Source organism: Notamacropus eugenii, chromosome 2 (assembly GCF_028372415.1).
Source record: "Notamacropus eugenii isolate mMacEug1 chromosome 2, mMacEug1.pri_v2, whole genome shotgun sequence".
NCBI lineage: Eukaryota > Metazoa > Chordata > Mammalia > Diprotodontia > Macropodidae > Notamacropus > Notamacropus eugenii.
In genome coordinates, this window is record NC_092873.1 from 83,586,504 (window position 1) to 83,606,949 (window position 20,446).

General features: G+C 39.2%; 2 protein-coding genes and 1 pseudogene across 2 annotated transcripts in view; 1 reads left to right on the forward strand and 2 right to left on the reverse strand.

Annotated features, from left to right (window-relative positions):
• LOC140525813 (ubiquitin D-like) overlaps positions 1 to 20,446 on the reverse strand; it is a 115,839-nt gene that overhangs the window by 59,971 nt on the left and 35,422 nt on the right. The window lies entirely within an intron of this gene.
• LOC140525815 (ubiquitin D-like) lies at positions 373 to 5,481 on the forward strand (annotated as a pseudogene).
• Positions 7,267 to 12,516, reverse strand: LOC140522714 (putative olfactory receptor 2I1). The gene is given in 3 exon segments (XM_072638020.1): positions 7,267 to 8,165; positions 8,168 to 8,192; positions 12,472 to 12,516. Coding segments are annotated over 3 exon segments (969 nt in total).

The following is a 20,446-nucleotide window of genomic DNA, read 5'->3' on the forward strand; positions in this document are numbered from 1 at the left end:
CAAGTGCAAACAAATATTATAAATTTTTTCTAAGTGCTAAAAGGTTCCAGAATCATATCTGAGTCAAGTGAGATCAATCAGGGATACTTTTCCCAATGAGGTAGACTTGAGCCAATGTAGAAGGAAACAAAATGGGGTAAGGGTGATCGAAAAGGAGAAAGCTAAGAGAACAACCCTCATTGTTTTGACCTCTGGGGTAAAAACTAGAATGGAGGAATGTGGGGATGCCTTTTTCCATGTGGGCCAGTAAATAATCTTGAGATGAAGTTCATCCTCTCCGCATCTCAGTGGAAGAGAACTTCAGAGACTGACCATGGGGACAAAGCTCACTCATTAAGTGAGTGATACTCTAATCATGACCTGTTTTTTTTTCCCTTTCCCTGTCTCTCCATCATTCTCCCCCAACCTTCAGAAAAACTGAAAGTAAATTGCCTTGTGAGAATAGCAATTGACCAAATGTTGAAATAAAGCCAAAGGTGGAGTTTCCCATCCTCCCCCACCACTCCCAAAATTCCAGCATTAGGATAAAAGTTTGGAAGGGAGTCTTATTCCTCTTTCTACTTTTTCTCAGCTTCAGAGATGGCTCCTAATGGCTCTTGTTTCCAAGTAAGTCTGTGGGGGGGGGGGGGGGGGGGGTGCAGCTAGGTGGTGCAGTGGATAGAGCACCAGTGCAGGAGTCAGGAGGACCTGAGTTGAAATCTCACCCCAATTGCCTCATCCTGCATCATCTCCAGTCATCCTGATAAATATCTGGTCACTGTATTCAGATGACTCTGGAGGGGAAGTGAGACTGATGACCTGCAGAACTCTCCCTCACTCAAAAAAAAAAAAAAACAAAGTCAAGTGCAAGTCATGTCATGCTTCAGCAACGAAGGACGAACACGTGTGTGTGTGTGTGTGTGTGTGTGCGTGTGTGTTTGTAAGACAAAGCCTTAAAATAAGGGGAGATACTTTTATGAACTGGGGTGTGATGATGATGAGGTTGTAGACTTCAGATGTTTAGCAAGATTTTACCCTTGGAGTAGAAGAGTTTTGAACTGAGATTTTAGATGAGATGTAGGACTTGGATTAACAGAAAAATAGCAGTCACTCCACTGTCTTAAACATAACTTTGTTCTCAGCCTTCTCTGGGGATCACTGGAGTGGAGAGAGGTCTGCTTCAGGGTTGACTACTGGCAATGTTTGAAGTAGATTAAGTTTCTTCCTCTAATAGAATGGAAAGTTCCAATTATGGGAAGTGGAAATAGCAGTGGCTTTGTAGTCAGAGGTCCTGCTTTCAGATTCCAGGTCTCTTAATATCTGTGGGACCTTCACATATATGGGTCTCAGTTTCCTCATCCAAGAAATGAAGTGATTTAATTAGGTGACCTTTAAGGACCCATGCAGCTTCAAAACCTATAATTCTATAAGGAATTTAGAGATCTAGTCCAACATTTTTTTCCTTACCCCTTTTTCTAGGTTTTCTAGGCTCAAGAGCAGGCTAGCATCCCTTTTGTAGAGGAGGAAACCTAGTTCTACTTACATCAGATAGTTGTTGAGAAAATCAAATCAGATACTAGGCAAAGCACCTTATAAGTCTCAAATGGCATTGTAAATATCAATTATCAATAATAGTTTTATGAAAGTGTTAACAGCTTAATGCTTTTACCCTCTCAGATGCATCTGACTTTTTAAAGGCAATGGGAGAAAGAAAAACAGAAAGAGAACTCAAATGGAGGGATTTCCCTTTGGACCCCTTTATCTTCTTGGAGCTCCCAGTCCAGTATTAGGAGTGGTCACAGAATCTAGTCAGTCTTTCAGTAAACATTTATTAAGTGTCTACTATGTTTGCAACACTATTCTAAGCTCTGGGGATGCAAAATAAGGCAAAACAATCACTACTCAATAGGAACTCACAGTCTAATGGAAAGACAACAAGCAAATATGCATATAGGAAAAATAGGAAGTAAATATGAGAGAAAAAGCACTAGAATTAAGGGAGGATAGGAAAGACCTCCTGTAGAAGATGCAATTTTAGTTGGGGCTTAAAGTAAGCCAGGGAAACCAGTAGGTGAAGATGGGGAAAGAGATCATTCCAAGCACAGGGAGCAGCCAGAGGAAATTCCCACAGTTGAGAAGTGAAGTGTCTTGTTCTTGAAATAGAAAGGAAGCCAGTGTCACTGGATTGAAGAAGGTGTGGCAGAGAATAAGGTGTAAGAAGACGGGAAAGGGAGGAGAGGGCTAGTTTATGAAGGACTTTGAGTGCCAAAAAGAGCATTTTGCATTAGATCCTGGAGGCAATAGGAAGTCAATGGAATTTACCAAGTAGGGGAAAGATATGGTTGGACCTGTGCTTTAGGGAAACTAGAAAGTTAGATTGGAGTGGAGAGAGATTTGAGGCAAGAAGAACCAAGAACAGGCTACTAGAGGATATCAGATGTAATTCTCAGAACTATCATTAAGTACTTTATCAAAAGCTACATCAATGTTTTATAATTTGCAAAGTACTTTTATGTTATCTTTTTGTCCTCACAACAACCCTGTGAGTTTGGTGACCTCATTCTGTTGATGAGGGAACTGAGGATGAGAGAAGTTAAACAATTTGCCTTGGGTCATATAGATAGAATAGTGTAAGGCAGGATTTGAACTCAGTTCTTCCTGACTCCAAGTGGCTTATTAACTCCATCAGGTGTAGACAGAAGAGTTTAGACCAACAATGGACCAAGAAGCATAGCAGAGTAGGATGCAAATGATACAGATGAAGTGAGAAAACATCAGTTAGACTGCACATCCAGATAAGCACTACCCTTCAAAGTTGTACTCAAGGAGGCTTAAAATATACTCCAATGATGCTGCCGTTGCTCAAAGCCAATTTAGAACTCCTCTTTTGGAAATGTTTTTAGAGTCACGTAGTCCTTGGAGGAACCTCAATAGTAGTAAATCTCCATCTTTTGGGGAATGGATTTGATTTTTGGAAACTTCTTGAAGACATTCAGAGACAAATCAGATAAACAAAGTGGGTGATCAAATCAGGAATCTGGTTTCCAATCAAAAACCAGCTGATGACCATCTTATGTGGCTGCAAATCAGGCATACAAAGTAGCTCTGAAGGCAGTTCCCGAAGAGGAGCTCTACAACTGTGTAAACAAGGGCAATAGGGGGACAAAGGGACAAAATGAATGGAATGTCATTCAGGGAGTGCTTCCTAGAAACGGGACAGGTTTGGACAAAAGTGCCTGGGGGAGGATGAACAGTACTGGTCAAGAAGACAAGAGACCTGAGTTTGAGTAACAGCTTAGCCACAAATGTGCTAAGTGATTTTTGAGGGGGCCTTTCTTGTCCTCCTAGTTCCTAAAGCCCTCCTCTTTCAGATTACTTTAATCTACTCTGTATATGTATTCTAAGTACTTAGCTATTTACGTTTTGCTTCCCCCATTAGAAAGTCTGCTCCTTGAGGGCAGGGACTGATTTTCTTGTCTTTCTTAATAATAATGATGATGATAGTTAGCTTTTATATAGCACTTTAAGGTTTGTGAAATACTTTACAAATATGATCTCATTTGCTCTCACAATAATGCTGAGAGGCAGGTGCTTTTATGATTCCCCATTTTACAGATAAGGAAATTGAGACAGTCAAGTGACTTGTTCAGGGTCACACAGCTGGTAAGTAACTAAGGCTAGACTTCAACTGAGGTCACTACTGACTCTAGTTCCATTGCTCTACCCACTGCACCAACTAGCTGCCCCATTATTCTCAACACTTAGCACACTACCTGGCACATAGTAAGTGCCTAATAAATTCTGATCGACTGAATTTGCCTTATCTGCACTTAAATTTCTTCTCTATAAAATGAGAGAGGTTGGCATTACCAGTCTCCTTCCAAAGGCTCTAACAATTTATGGATCCGTGATTAATGGAGAGAAGCTCCTCTAAAGCAGGAATGATGTCTTTTCTCCCATAACCTCAGTGATGGCACATACTAAAAGCTTTATGAGGCTTTCTGAATGAAAGGGAGCAGTCCAGGGAGTGGAAATGGCATTAGGAACTTAAGAGACCTTTCAAGGAACTATTCTAAGCCCAGCACTATGTTAGGCACTGAGGGAAATGCAAAATGAATAATGTCTGTCTCAAGATTAATCAGTCAGTCAACACACATTTATGAAGAGCCATATTTGCTATATGGCAGGCACTGTGTTAAACTCAAGGTCCTTTGTAATCTCATAGACAAACCCATGAAGTATGATAATAAAAACAGAGCATTGTAAGTTCCTCCAGAGGCATACAATGTCTGAGGAAGGAAAGACAATTTCTGACTGGGGGTATCAAGGAAGGATGGCATGTGAGTTGGATCTTAGGTGATGGGAAAGATATCAACCATCAGAGATAGGGAAAGTGCCTTTCAGATGAAAAGAATGAGGCAAGCAAAAGAATGGAGGAAAGAAAGGAGAGATCAGATACATCAGGAATTGTCAGTAGTCCAGTTTGCTCAGGGCACACTCTATGGAACAACAATGTTATATTGTGGAGGACTTTTAATGCTAACCTGATCAGTGACCTCAAAGGTGGAAGGAATCAAGTCATGAGCTTTTAAAATATCTCCTCCTTTATTCTATGTTTCTAGGTAAATGTACATTCCCAAAGACAAGAGCTAATGAAATTCACTGCCCAGAAGAATGACAGGGTAATGAAGATTATTGAACTGATTAGGTCTAAAACCAAGGTTCCTGCAGAAAACCAGATGCTCCTATTGGTTCCAAGGCCCTAAACCCTGGAAAAAAGTTGTCTGACTATTGGTTCCACCGCAGTAAAATTATGCACCTCACCCTGAAGTTGATGGAACCAAGTGATGAGGAGTTGCAAGTGTTTCTGACAGAGGAAGATGAAGGAAAGAAGCACATGTTTTATATGCCACAATCCACCTTAGTGTCTCAGGTGAAGGAGAAAATTGAAGACATAACAGGAGTGCCCCCTAAGCATCATTTCATGTACTGCAATGGCAAGAAGCTAGAGGATGGGAAGATCACGTCTGATTACCTCATCATCATCATGAACATCAACATCAACATTTTTGTATCCAAGAGGTGCATAGGAAGCTAGCCAGAAAGAAGGGACCCTGGAGTTGGAAGAAAATACAGTTCAAAATCTTCCAGATAACTCTTGCTTATGCCAAACATGATCCTTTCATCCCTTGCAATAAAAATTCAGAAGGAAGTAGACAAAGTAGAGAAGGTAGAATATTAGTGATTGTGTTGGTAGTGTAGTAAAGTAGAAAGGGCAAGTAGAAAAAGAGATGGCTAGAGGAAAAGTAACTAAGGAATTCATTTCAAGCTTAGCAATTCTGTAACAGTATACTTCTAATGTAATATTTAAATAAAATCCTTTAAATGTTTTTCGAAGATAAAGACTTGTGTTATAGTTATTGAAGGGGATACAAAATGAATTTACCCCAGGTCATGTAGCAAGTAAATTGTAAAGACTACAATACAACTTATTTCTCTTGACTCTCGGTTGAACAATTCTTCCACTACGGTAAATTTAATGTTAGGAACAGGGAGATTATCTTGATTTTGCCAGTTTAACAGTCAAAAGACCTTCTTTTATGTTTGTATAACACAATGGACATAACTCATCATGAATAGAGCTAATTATCCTGATACCATTCAACTACAATGCATGGAAAAGAAAAGAAAGTTATTCTTGTGTCCATCTTTTCACTGTATTTGACATAAAATTATACATTTGATACTCCTTCCCATCCTTTAAATGAATAATCCTTTATGTGTCCTGAAAACATGAGGGCAACAAGGAAAGATGTACTTCTGCTTTTCTCTCCTACAAGAGTGGTTGGGGCCATAAGAGAAATGAAATCTTCCAGGAAATGGTTTTGGAAGATTATTCTCCTTCTTGTGACAAGAGTTTATGAAAGATGGGGGACTACTTATCTGTTGTCATTCTTGTTAAGCTTTTCTCCTTTAACCATCCCCAAATCCTCTAGTGGGGCTTTTAAGTTTCATTGGATCCCATCCCACCCCTTTCTCTCCTTCACAAGAATGCCCTTTCCCCCTGTAACTCCCATGCTTTTTATATATGCATCGTGTCTTTTCTCTTAGATGCTCCTCTGCTTTCTGTCCACTACTTAAATCCTTTGGTGTTTTCAAAATCTCAAAAAGTCCTTCCTCTTCAAGGATTGACCTCACTACGCCCTCTGGACATTTCCCATCCTAATCCCTTTTGTATCCCTTCTTGCCCATTTAAATATGGAAGTCTGTTTGAAGGAGTCCTAATAGAGTTGTCCCCATCCCCAATAGTCTTACTTCATTATAAGCCCACTGTACCTACCTAATACCCCCCCAATGTCCTAATTTCTTCACATGCCTTGCTCCTCACTAGAACAGGTGTGTCCCTGAAACTCTTAGTTCTTACAGAAACAACAGGCATGAGAACCCAGCCACTGCCTCTACCCAGCCATGACCCCCAGACCCATTCCCATAGAAATAGATGTGTTCTTGTAGTCAGTCACAATCACATCATCCATCTAGCCCAAGACAGAGCTACAATACCTAACTATCTATCTTGACCAGACAGGATCACAATAGCTAACCAGTTGGAGGGTAGTATGACCAGAATGTTTAACCACCAAACCATAGATGGGACCCCTCATCAATTATCTAATCCCTTAACAAATTCCTCCTGCCTTTTAAGTATGCCATATTCCTATATTCTATGTAAATTTCTGTTATGTAATTGCATCTTTATCCTATAAAAATCCATCTTGTTTTCTCTGAACTTAGCCTGCTTCATGAGAAGCTTCAATCTCAATAAATACTTCTACTTGAATTAGAAGTGGTCTGATTCTGAATTCTTTGAGGCAGTTCCACCACAACACATCATGAAACCTCAACAGTTTTTGGTGTTCCCTAGGTTTAAAAATCAACATGTTGATTGTATAGATTACCCTAGTCTATATGTTGTCTCCTCTTCTAATTCCCCAAAGGCAGGGACCATAGGTCCTTTATCAAACTAGAAGCTTTCAGCAGCCCCATCTACTGGGAGAATATCTATGATGAGAACTGTGTTTCTCTTCTCCAATGTGAACTTGGATGTTGAAGATCCGTTCTTTATCAGTCTGAAAGAGGAGCATTCAATGGAGAAAATGGTTCTAGAACTTCATGAGAGCTATTTCTTTGAGCTCACCACTCCACAATCCATGAGAACACAGTGTAATGGACTAGCCCACTGACAAATAATGTGACACTATGGTTGAGAAGCTCTCCCCAACTCCACCCTTATCTTTCCCTCCATTCTACTCTTCCCAGAAGTCTTTTCCCAGCCCCCCTCACCTTCTTATTCCTCACGGTGTAGATGATGGGGTTGAGAGCAGCGGTGACCACAGTGTAGAATAAGGAAACGAACTTGCCCCTGGGAGTAAACTGTGTGGGCTGCAGGTATGTATAGATGGCAGAATCATAGAATAGACAGACAGCAGTGAGGTGAGAACCGCAGGTCCCCATTGCTTTTCTCCTCCCTGTCTGGGATTTCATCCTCCACACCGCATGGCCCACAGCCCCATAGGAGACCAGGATGACAGCGGTGGGCACCAGCAGTATAACTACGCGAGCAGCAAACATCTGTTGCTCCACGGTACCCCCGCCTCCGCAGACCAGTTTCAACATGGCTGGCAGCTCGCAGATGAAGTGGTCCACACGCCGGGGCCCGCACAACTGCCGTGTGCCCAATAGTGTGGTCTGCGCCAGCGAATTAATGAAGCCACCTAGCCAGCAGGCAGTGGCCAGCGCCCTGCAGAGGCGGGGCGAGGCCAGGGCTGTGTAATGGAGAGGACGGCACACGGCGGCCGAGCGGTCTATAGCCATCACGGCCAAAAGGACGCATTCAGTGGACCCCAATGCCAGGAAGAGGTAGAGCTGAGTCATGCAGCCAGCGCGGGACAGCGCCCTTGCCCAGCCCCAGAGGTTGGCCAGCAGCAACGGAACAAAACTGGTGGTGAAGCATATGTCCACCAGGGCGAGGTGGCAGAGGAAGTAGTACATAGGCGCGTGGAGGCGGGGGTCACGGACCGCCAAGAACACGAGGGTTGAGTTGCCAACCACGGTAAGGAGGTAACAGAAGAGGATCAGGGCGAAGAGTAGCGGCTGGAGCGACGGCCAGAAGAAAGAAGAAAGAAGAAGAAACGTTCACTAGTGCTGTGGTTGGTCTAAGAGAAAATAACCCCGATTTTTTTTGTTTTGAGACGCTGTGGAAAACCCAGACCCAATCAAACGTCTTCTTCCTCTCCTTCCCCAAGTTTTCCCCCAAAGCTCACATTTATGTAGAACTTTGCATTTCTATGAAGCCTTTTCTTGACACTTTTACCTCCTTTGCATATGAAGTGGCAGAGCCTGAGAGAAAGTCATCTCCTCCTGGCCCCACTTTAGACAGTAATTCACATGACAGAAAGGAATCCATTTTTTTTTTATCTTTTTAACAATTTTGTAGTCTCTGTTCCTTCCCCAGAATAAGTGTTTAATAAACTTTGTAGGTAAGGGATTGGATTGAAAGTGACTTGCCTAAAACTAGCAGGGACTGGGCCTACACCTGGACTGAAGTTGGAGGGTAGGGAGGAACTGCTGTAACAGAAAGCACAACAGTCCCTCTCCTACCATTGAAATCCTTGCTCTACTACTCATCATCTATTTGATCTTTGTCTCAGTTGCTTAATCTGTAAAATAAAGGCTTTGAGTGAATGACCAACTTCCCTACCAACCCTATAGCTATGTTCTTTTTACTCCAAAAGCACCACTTGCCATATTGCTTTGAAGGAGCAAACATAAGGTTCAAGGTTTGGGAACAAAAACATGTACGCAACATTTATTTTTCAAACCTTTCATAAGCCTGAAATCAATGTAAATTGAGTAACACAAAGATGTGTATTATGTATAGCTTGGTTTGATAATAAAACTGTTGATGTTTTAAAATTTAAATTAATTCCAAGTTTCCTCATTGAATTCACTGTTCAATTTTTTGCAATTTTTTGATGAAACTTTTCATTACAAAATCTAGTTCTAAAAACTTGAAATAATTCTACTGGAACACATTTTTACGTCACAACAAAATAATGTGAATCCTTGGCAGTTATCACTGAAAAGAAATTCTGCCCTTATTTCAGAAATTCTTTTCTGAAAAACAATGGTGGACAGGAGAATGAATAGGGCATTTAGTAGAAGTGGTAAATTATAAGGAAATAACACTGGACTAGCAGCTTATAATCTGAGTCAGTTTCCGCATCTGTAAAAGAGGATTATGAATTTCTTTATGGTATAGGATTGTTGTGAGACTAAAGAGAGATAGTTTATCTCTAAGTGTTCTCAAAAGCCTAGAGCACTAAACAAATGTATTTAGTGGCACTATGTAAAAGTTTATCTTGAGGTAGTTGTGGTGCAGAGGAATGAGCCCTGGATCTGGAGACATAATATCTGAGTTTGATTCCTGACTTTGCCATTTACCATCTGTGTGACTTTGGGTAAACCATTTCCCCTCTGTGGACCTCAGTTCCCTTATCTGTAAAATGAAGGGGAGAATATGTTCAGTGACCTCTGAGATTCTTCCAGTTTTGAAGTGTATGATCCTTTATTTATGGGGTTGAAGTCTGGTCAAAGATTAGAAAGTGGATGTGGATAGTGAATTGTACATGACTATTTGGAATTGTAAATCCTGAGTTCTAGTTCTGACTCTATCACTTTTTAGTGGTAAAACACTGTGAGAAGGCTTCTGGAGCAGAAGTCATCCTGGGAGTTAGGAATTAATAGCTAGAGTTGGTGGTGTTCAATTTGTTCTGTCCTTTCCACCTTGCACTCCTCAGAAACTAGACAAAATGATTCTAATGTCTTTTCTGAGTGGCATTTCTACAAATATTTACAGATAACTACCTTCACTCCTTGTCCCTTCCTTGAGGTCTCCACTCCCCCAAATCTCCCCCCACCTACCCTTTTGTCTGTTTCCTGGCTGGAAGTTGGTTGAAGAGTAACTGAGAAATGAGAGGTGGAAGGGGGAGGGAAATGAAGCAAACCAGCATTTGTTAAGTGCTTCTTATATTTGGGGCCCGAATGATGTGCTGTAGAGTGCTGTATTTGAAGTCAGAAGACTTGGATTCAAATCCTGGTTCTGCTGCTTATTACCTTGGTAACTTCTTGGGAAGTTATTTCATCATGTTGGGTCTAGGTGGTGAAGCAGATAAAAGGATGTATCATCATCATGAAAAACTCAAATGGAATCAAAAAGAGTCAGACACAACTGAACAACATTGTTGTTTTTATAATTATTACCAACACTTTTATTATTATTTCTACATGCAGACATTTCTCATGCATGCCCCTTCCTCTCCACTCATACACCACCTCCCTGATACAGGCTCTCATCACCTTATGCCTGGACTACTGAAATAACATATTGGTGAGTCTCCTTGCTCAATGTTCTCCCTACCCCAGTTCATCCTCCACTCAATGGGCAAAGTCATTTTATCAAAATGCAGGTCTGACCATGTCAACTGCCTATTCGATAAATTCCAGTGGTTCTCTATTACTCTAGGTTCAAATGCAAAATGTTGGTCATTTAAAGCCCTTCACAATATGATGCCTTCCTACCCTTCTAAGCTTCTTGTATTTTACTCCTCTCCATATCCCCCATGCCTCAGCTCAAATCTCACCTTTTACAAGAGACCTCTCCTCTCTCTGTCTCTCTGTCTCTCTCCCTCCCCCCATGCCTTCCCTTTGAGATTATTTTTCATTTACACTATGTAAATGTATATGTAAATGCAATATGGATAGACAAATTTGGACTTTTCTCCCCCTTTAGAATGGGAGCTCCTTGAGGGGAGGCACCTGCTTTTGCCATTTTTGTTGTTTGTATCCCTCTTGCTTAGCACAGTGCTTTACAAGTGGTAAGCACTTAATATATGCAGTCTACTCCCCTGTTAAAATGTGTCAGCCCTATATCCTCTGGTATTTCTCTCCTCCACCCCCATTGGAATCAGAGAGATAGAGAACTTTACTTGAGAGGGAGGAGTGGAAGGGAAGAATGGCTAATCCTGGACTCTACCTTTCCTTTAAAGGTTAGTATGAAGATCCAAAAAATTAATATACATGAAACCATTTGGAAGAGTATAAAGCATTCAACAAATGTAAAGACTTCTTTTCATCCTACTCCATTAGTGTACTGCTATTTCTTATATCCACCTCTAATTTCTTGAAACACTATTTGTTTTATTATCACTTTCAACTTGTTCTAGGGAATTCTTCCTAGTTACTATTGATGAGTCAGAATTCTGAAATCTCATTAGAAGGCCAAGGTTATACAGCTCTATGGCTGCCTTGGAAACACAATTCTGGGTACAATAGGAACTTATCCAACAGGGAAATCACACAAATGAGCAAAGATCATGAGTTAAGCAGCAACGGAATAATGAAGCTTAGATGAAGAAATATTTCAACAATAAAAATAAAAACATTTTTAGAACACTTTTCATTTGAAGATTTATTAGAAAGTACTTTTACATATGGAGTAGCTAGGTGGTGCAGTAGATAGAGTACTGTGCCTGGAGTCAGAAAGATCCGAGACAGCCTCAGAAACTTGCTACCTGTGTGACACAACACCCACAATGACAATTTATTCTTTTATTTTAAGCTTAAATATTGAAACAAATACAAAATAAGAAAGAAAAACAGTATTGTCATGTGCGCAACATAACATGAAAGTGCTGAAAATATGCATCAATAAATTTTTATTTCATGAAAGCCTACGCAATAAATCCTACTCGTGTTCAGAGTTGTCCATCTTTTCTTTGTGTCCTTTTTAGTTTTCTTTTGTTCTCTGCTGTGCACTTTTTAATTTTCCCTCCTTCCTCCCTGCTCCCCACCCTTAAGAAGACTATAATTGAGCATAGATAGATAGATAAATATGCACATATACACACACATATACATACATACACATATACATACTTATAACATACATATATACATATACATACACATACATATACTCACATAAACATAGATATTTATAATCATACTCATATACAGACATATACATTCATATGCATCTACCTAAGACTGAACTGTATTTAATTGTCCTCTTTTTCTCTAAGTGTGGATAACCTCTTCCTTCTTAAGTCCACATCTTTCTATATTTTTCCAGGTCTTCCAATCTGTCATTTCCTACACCACAGCAATATTCCAACCTAATACTTTAGATGGTCCAAAACAACATTGGTGAATATGGCTAACCTATAGCGTAGTTTTCCTATTTTTCTCTTTTGATTAAATCTTCTTTAGCCTTAACTTTGTCTGAGATCATGTTTACTACCCCATTCCCTTTTCCCTAACAAATTCTATTCCTGATCTTTATTTTATATTTGTGCATATCTCTTATTTCCTATCCCTACTAATTCCTCTATTTTACTTCTACCCTTTACTATGCCCTCCTATTACTTAACCTACCTCCAACTCCAGAGATCCCTTCTTTATCCTCCCATTCCCATTCATCTAAACACCTTTCTATAGCCCCCATTATCCTATTCCCTCACCCTCCCCTCTAAAAATCCCTCCTTTATATTCTCTCTCCTTCCTATTACCTTAGCCTTTTATTTCCTTCTGAAGTTAGAAAACTTTTATACTATAGAGATATATAGAGATATATGTAATGTTCCCTCTTAAACCCATTCCCCATGAAAGTAGAGTTCTAGAACTACCAGCTCTCCTCCCCTAATTCCTCTGTGTCAGTTCTTCCTCTTGCACCTGATTTGTATAAGACAATTACTTTTTTCCTTTTCCTAAATGGTTTTACTTTTTCGTATCATACTCAGGTCTATCCCAATCTTTCTTACCAACTACTCAATTACTAATAATGATCTTAGACACACATTTTATATTCCTTCATATGAAACATAAGCAGTCTGTACCTATTGAATCCCTTATAATTAGTGTTTGGTATGTACTTTACATTTATTTCTCTTGGTTCTTGTATCTTCTATTAAGTTCAGATTTGTTTGTTTGTTTGTTTTTAACAAATTCCTGAAAGTCTGATGATTCATTAAATGTCAATTTTTTTTCTTTCAGGATTGTGCTTAACTTTGCTGGGTATGACATTTTCAGCCACAATTGCAGTTCTTTCACTCTTTGATATATATTGTTCCAAGACCTGTGGTCTTTTAGTGCTGCTAAGCCTTGTGTGATTCTAATTGTGGTATCACTATATTTAAATGGTTGTGTTTTTTTTCTTGTTGCTTGTAACATTTTCTCCTTGAACTGGGGGTTTCAGAATATGACTATGATATTCTTTTATATTTTCCTTGTAAGATCTCTTTTGGGTAGTGATTGGTGGATTCTTTTCTATTTGTGCTTTTCCCTCTTATTCTAATGTTTCAGGACAATTTTCTTTAGTTATTTTCTTGAACTATTGTATCAAGATTCTTTTTTGATCTTAGCTTTCAGGTAGTCTAATTAGTCTTATGTCTTCTCTTCTTGACCTACTCTCCAGATCAGTTGTTTTTCTTATGAAAAGAAATTCTCTCACATTCTCTTCTCTTTGATCATTCTTTATGTTTTGTTTTATTGTTTCTTGGTTTCATAACTTCACTGGCTTCCCCTTGCCCAGTTTTGATTTTCAGGGAGTTGTTTTCTTCTTTAAGATTTTGGATCTCCTTTTCTAATTGGTTGACTTTCTTTTCACACTCTTCTTTTTCTGGTATTGGTTCTTTTAAAAAAAAATTCCTCAATCTCTCTCATTTGACTTTTTAAAGCCTTTTTTTTTTTTAAGTTCTATGAATTCTCTTTGGACAAGTGATCGTTTGGCATTACTCTTTGGAGTAGGAGAGGCTTTCTTTGTTTTCCTCTGAAGACAAATCCCAGTCAGTAAGAAATTCCAATGTTTGGATTCTTTCTACTTTGATCACTTTTTAATTTGTAGTAGTTTATTTTTTGTAAACGCCTCTAGTTCTGGGATATCAGGGATGGTGTCTCTTGCCTCAGATCTTCCTTCAGTTCTCCTCTCTTGCCTGGATCCAAATCCAAAGACTGTACCCTTTTGTAAGTGTCCACAGCCAGCAGCATCCCCACCCCACTGCTTCTACACCTACCCAGCTTGTGCTGGTTCTTTTTCACCCAGAGAACATCTCTACAGCACAGCAAGGTCTGGCCATTTTATCTCATATGTGGGGGAAATCTGCAGAGCTTGAAATTTTCTCACCTACTCCACCATCTTCCCAGAATCTTCTCTGAAAAGGTAGAGCTAGGAGATGGAGTGTTGCATTTGAGGAACAGCAAGGAGGCCAATGTCACTGGATTACAGAATATATAGAGTAAGGCATGAGACTAGAAAGGGCAATCAGTCAATATACATTTTATTAAACTCCTGCTATATGCAAGATGTTATGCTGAACACTGGATTCACAAAGAAAGAGAAAAGACAGTTACTGCTCTCAAGGAACTCGCAGTTTAATGAGGGAGAAATACATTACAACAAACCTTATTTTACAAGATAAATTAGACATTAACAGAGAGAAAATATTAGCATTGAGTGTTTATGAAAGACTTCTTGGAGAAGATGGAGATTTTAGCTGGAACCTGAGGGAAGCCAGGAAAGTCATGAGGCAGAAATGAGAAAAGCATTCCAGGAATGGATGACAGCTAGTGAAAATTCCTGGAGTCAGGAAATGGAGGGTCTTTTTCAAGGAACAGCAAAGAAGCCAGTGTCCCTGAATTGTCAAAATGGAGAGGGGGAGGGAGGTTTAAGACTGGAAAGGTAAAGAGAAGGTAATTTATAATAGACTTTGAATGCCAAACAGAGAATTTTATATTTAATTCTGAATTTGACAGAGAGCTACTATTGAGAAGAGAGAGGTAGCATGGTCAATCAGAACTTTGCTTTAGGAAGATCACCTTGATAGCTGAGTAAAGGATGTACTGCCATGATGGCTTGTGGTAGGGAGACTAACCAGCAGCTTTTGCTAATCTAGATATGAGGTGATGAGGGCCTGTAAGGGGGAGGGGACTGGCAGTGTTAGAGGAGAGAAGGGAGTATATACAATAGAAGTTGAAAAGTTGATCGGTCTTTGAAATACATTGGATTTGGGGATGAAAGAGAGTGAGGAATCAAGAATAACACTTAGGTTGTGAGCTTGGGTGACTGGGAGGATGAGGATACTTCAATAGTTACAGGAAAATTAGGAACAGGAAAGGTATTGGGGAGAAAGATAATAACTTCTGTTTGGACATGGTTAGATGAAGACAAGCATCTAGTTCAAGATGTCTAGTAATCAGATAAATATGCAAGACTGGATGTCAGTAGAGAGATTAGGGCCAGATGAGTAGATCTGAGAGTGATCACCATAGAGAATATGATTAAATTCATGAGAACTTCTGTGGTCAGCAAATGAGATAGAGGAATAACAAAACAGAACAGAACCTTTTGAAATCACCTTGCAAATTAAGAAAGGGGGACTGAGAAGGAGTGATCAGATAGGTAGGAGGAGAGGACAAAGGTAGGGGAGAGAGTAGTGTCATGGAAACCTAGAGAGAATAGAATGTCAAGAAAAAGGTGATTGATAGCTTCAAGGACTGCAGAGAGGTCAAAAAGGATGAGGATTGAGAAAAGACCATTCTATTTGATAATGAAGAGGTCTGTAGTAATTTGAGAGAGAGTAGTTTGGTTAGAAGACAGACTATGGCAAGTCAAAAAGAGAGTGAGGGAAACAAAGTAGAGGCACTTCTATTACAGACAACTTTCTCAAGAAGTTAGCCTCATAGTTATCACAAGAAAAAATCAAAGCTATCTATAGTGATGTGAAAAAACCTCTAAATTATTATTGTCTAGAGAAATGCAAATTAAAATAGCTCTGCAGTACCACCTTACACCTATTAGAGAGGCTAATATGACAGAAACGGAAAACGACAAATGTGGGAGGGGACATGGAAAAATTGGGACACTAAAGCACTGCTAATAGAATTATGGACTCTGGAAAACAATATACCCAATGAACTATAAAACTGTGCATACTTATAAGAAATGATGAGTAGGATGCTTTCAGAAAAACCTGGAAAAATTTACACAAACTGTTGCAAAGTAAAGTGAGCAGAACCAGAACAGCGTACATAGTAACAGCGATATTACATGATGAGCAGCTATGAATGACTCAATGACTCTCTGAAATACAATGCCAAGGACAATTCCAAAGAACTTATAAGAAAAAAAATTGCTATCTACCTCCAGAGAAAGCACTGGTGAAGTCTGATTTTTAAAACATTCTTTATTTTTCTTGGCAGGGGGAGGAGTTCTGTGTTTTCTTTTATTACATGACTAATATAGAAATGTTTTGAAAAACTCCATATGTATAATATATATCAAATTGCTTGCTTTCTCAATGAGGAAAGAGGGAAAGAAGGAGGGACCCTAAATTTTTTAAATTAAATGTTAAAATTTGTTTTCTATGTAATTGACCCAGCAATACTGCACTGGGTCTCTTTCCAAAAGAAATCAAAGAAAAAGGAAAAAGACCTACATGTACAAAAATATTTATTTACAGCAGTTCTTTTCATGGTAACAAATAATTGGAAAATGAGGGGATGCTCATCAATTGGGGAATGGCTAAGTTATAGTATATGATTATGACGGAATATAATTGTGCCATGAGAAATGACAGACAAAATGGTTTCAGAAAAACCTGGAAAGATTTCTCTCAACTGATGCAAGATGAAGTGAGCAGAGCTGGAAACCACTGTATACAATAACAGCAATATTGTGATAATGGTCAGCTATTGAAGACTTAGATACTCTGATCAATAACATCATCCAAGACACCTCCAGAGGGAGAAGTGATGAAGTCTAAGTATAGAATGGAGAATATTTATTTCACTTTCTTTTTCTTTTCTTTTTTTTTCTTTTCTGCAACATGGTTAATTTGGAGCAAAGTTTTGCATTATTTCAGTTGTATAACTGATATCATAATACTTGCCTTCTCAATAGGTTGGGGGAATGACCAGAAGGAGAGACAGAATTCAGAACTCAAAATGTTCAAAAATTGATTGTGAAAAATAAATAAAGTTTAAAAAAAAAACTCTGTTAGACAAGAGTAAATATTAAAATAAAGACAAAAATAAAAGAAAAAAGTTTATCCACAAAATAGGGAGATAGAAAATACAGCATAGCAGGGAAAGGTAGGAAGAGACCATGTTATGAAGGGCTTTAAAAGCCAAACAAGATTTTATTTTTGATTCTATAGGTAATAGGAAGCCATTATACAAAGTACTATTTGCTAAATAAATGCCAAATGAATAGTCTAGAGAGTAAGTGTTAAATGAAATCACAGGTGAGAAAAAATTATTGGACTGAGAAATATCAAGCAAGGCTTCACAGAGGAAGTAAAACTTAAGCTGAACTTTGAAGGATGGACTTACTGATTTATTTAGAAAGGGAAAAGGGGAGTGGAGGGAATTCCCAGGGAAAGACGGCATGTGTATAGAAATCAGTGACTGTGTTGATGGTAGGAATTTAGACAGAAGGATCAGGGCAGAGGTCAATATTTCCACAGGTTCTACCTGGGTCGTTTCAGGCCATATTGATTTGCAAGATAACTGGGGTCATTACTAAAAAACCACCAACCACCAACTCCCCCAAAATGCCCATTTGGGAATTTTGATAAGCAGAATTCTCAAGATACAGACCAAATGAGCAGAAATATGAGGAGACTTAAAAACAATGTTCTAACCCTAAATCATACAGGAAACTGAGAAGATGGAGGTCAAACCCACTAAGAGAAAACTCAATTTTAAGGCTAGACAATCTAGGTCTACGGATTTCTACTGGCTTTTTCTAGCCACTTGACCTGGTGCAACTAAAAATGCCTGGATTTGAGTCTTGAGTCTTCCTTCTCCAGAGTACGGCTGCTTGACAGCTAACATTCAGGCAGATGGGAGAAGAGAACAGAAGACCTAAAGAGGTTAAATAATCAAATACTACATGATAGTAGTAGAGAGCAGCTTAATGGAGGCAGAGAATAGACATGACTAACAGACACTCTGTAGAAACAGCAACTTAGCTAATGACATTATCAGAGAACTTAATGGCTCACATGTAAAAAGTCAATAGTAAATAAACATACATTAACATTAAGCACCTACTACCAGGTACTGCACCCCCCACAAAAATTTCTTGCTGATTCCTTATAGTATGGCAGGTAGTCTTTTCATAATGGGGGTCTTTCTTGTCATTTATTTTGCTATGCTATTTGTTTCAATTACCTTTTACTTTATGGTCAAGCAAAAAAAAAAAAAACCGTTACAGTTCATTGAACTGGACCCACAACATGCTTTTTAACTTAGGGAAGTTTTCTGGGGTCCATGTATGAGAGCACCTTTAGGTATTACATGTGCAAAGCCACAAAGGGGAAGATGCTCAGTTTTTTTAAAGAACAAGATATAAGACAGCTCAATTGGAGCAGATTGATTGTGTTAAGAGCAATGAAAACTAAATATTAAAAGTCTGATGTTCCTAATTCTAGTATGTTCTACTATACCTTCCATATCAGAACAAAGGGTTTCACCAATACTCTAGCTTATCTTTGGGGGATACAAGGGATTTTTAGATTGGCAGGGTGGGGAGAGATGAATTTTAAACAAGGAGGGAGTATGTAGAACTCCTAGGAGGACTGAGGGAAGTTATGAGATAAGGGAAGCCACAGTTGCAAAGAGAAAAAAAGTAGATAGCATTATACAAATAAATAACAACATTGTAAACATTGTATATTCTATAATATACCAATAATTGCTGATAAGGTAGCGAATTCTGGGTCTTTCCTAAGAGACTCAGTGGTCACATTTCCTCATTTGTGTATCTGTTCAGTTTCTCTTCCTTCCTCTCTGCTTACCTAAATTTTATCTGTCATTCATGCTTTCCCTAAAGACCAGCTAATGTCCCACATCTATGAAGCCTTCCTAGTTTAGTAGAGTCATTATTTATCTGAAGACTTCTCTGGAGGCTTGATTCTATCATTGACATCCATGCCACAAATTTTATATTCAGCATTTAGAATAGATGTCTGTCCTTGGAGTCAGGAAGAACTGGGTTCAAGGTCTGCATCTGATACATACTAGCTGTGTGACCCTGTTGAAGTCACCTAACCTAAAGTTCTACTCTAGTAAGTTGCCAATGTGCATTCATAGAGGGAGTTCCCACATTAGGAAATCCTTATGCTCATTACGTAATCAGCATTGTTAGTGGAACATCTTAAGATGCCTCTCTTTCTGAGTGTTTCATTCCCCACCCTTAGATTAACTTCCCCAGCTCCAGTGTACTCTGTGGGTCTGCATCCACTGAAAACCATAGTTCCCATCCAAAGGCAGTTAGAAGGTACAATGGATAAAGCACTGGATCCCCAATGAGGAAGACCTGAGTTCATATCCTATGTCAGACACTTACTAGCTATGTCACTGGGTGCAAGTCACTTAATCTCTATCTCCTTCAGTTTCTTCAGCTATAAAATGGGTATCATAATAGCATCTACCTCACAGGGTCATTGTGAGCATGAAAGAAAATAGTATTTGTGAAGAGTTTCACACAGTGAAACATGTAGTAGGATCTTAATAAATGCTTTTCCTCTTCCCCCTTCACGAGGCATTCAAGTCTGTTTACTTTTACTAGTCAGCTAAAGGACACAATTAGTTGAAAGCAAAGACATTTAGTGAAATACCCCAGGAAGAAAAACAGGAATAAAACATTTCCCCCCATGAACTTAGGACATGCCCTCCAATAAATACACATTATCAGTGGGAAGATTGGATGATCATAGGGGGTACACATGAGGAGACACAAAAGGGGTAACATTGAGATCTTCCTATGTTTCAGGCACTGTGCTAAGTGCTTGACAAACGTCTCATTTGATCTTCTCAACAACTCTGTGAGGTAGGTGCTATAATTGTTCCTATTTTGCATTTGAGGAAACTGAGGCAAGCAGCAGTTCAGTGACTTGCACAGGGCCACACAGCTAGGAAATGACTACAGCAGGATTTGAACTCAAGTCTCCCTGACTCTAGGACCAGAGCTCCCTAGAGGACACTTATGGCCAAGGCACATTGGAGGAGAGGTTACTCACATCTCTGATACTTCAGTGCCACATATGTCTTTTGGTAATGTCATTGTGCTGCTGCACCTGCTTGAGCTCATCTTCACTGGTCTCCTATGTTAGGTTGAGAGAAACAGAAAGAGAAGCAGAGCTGAGAGAGAGAAGCAGGCATGCGCAGGTTAGAGGAACTTGCTTGTGGGGAGGTGTAACAGCTTCACCAGGCAGAGATTACATGGCATAGGAGTTAATTCCTCAGACAGAAGCCCTGTCTGTTCATCCTTGTTAATTTCTCAAACAGAAGTCCTGTCTATTGCTCTGTGTTAATTTCTCAGACAGAAGTCCTATGTGTTGGTCATTAT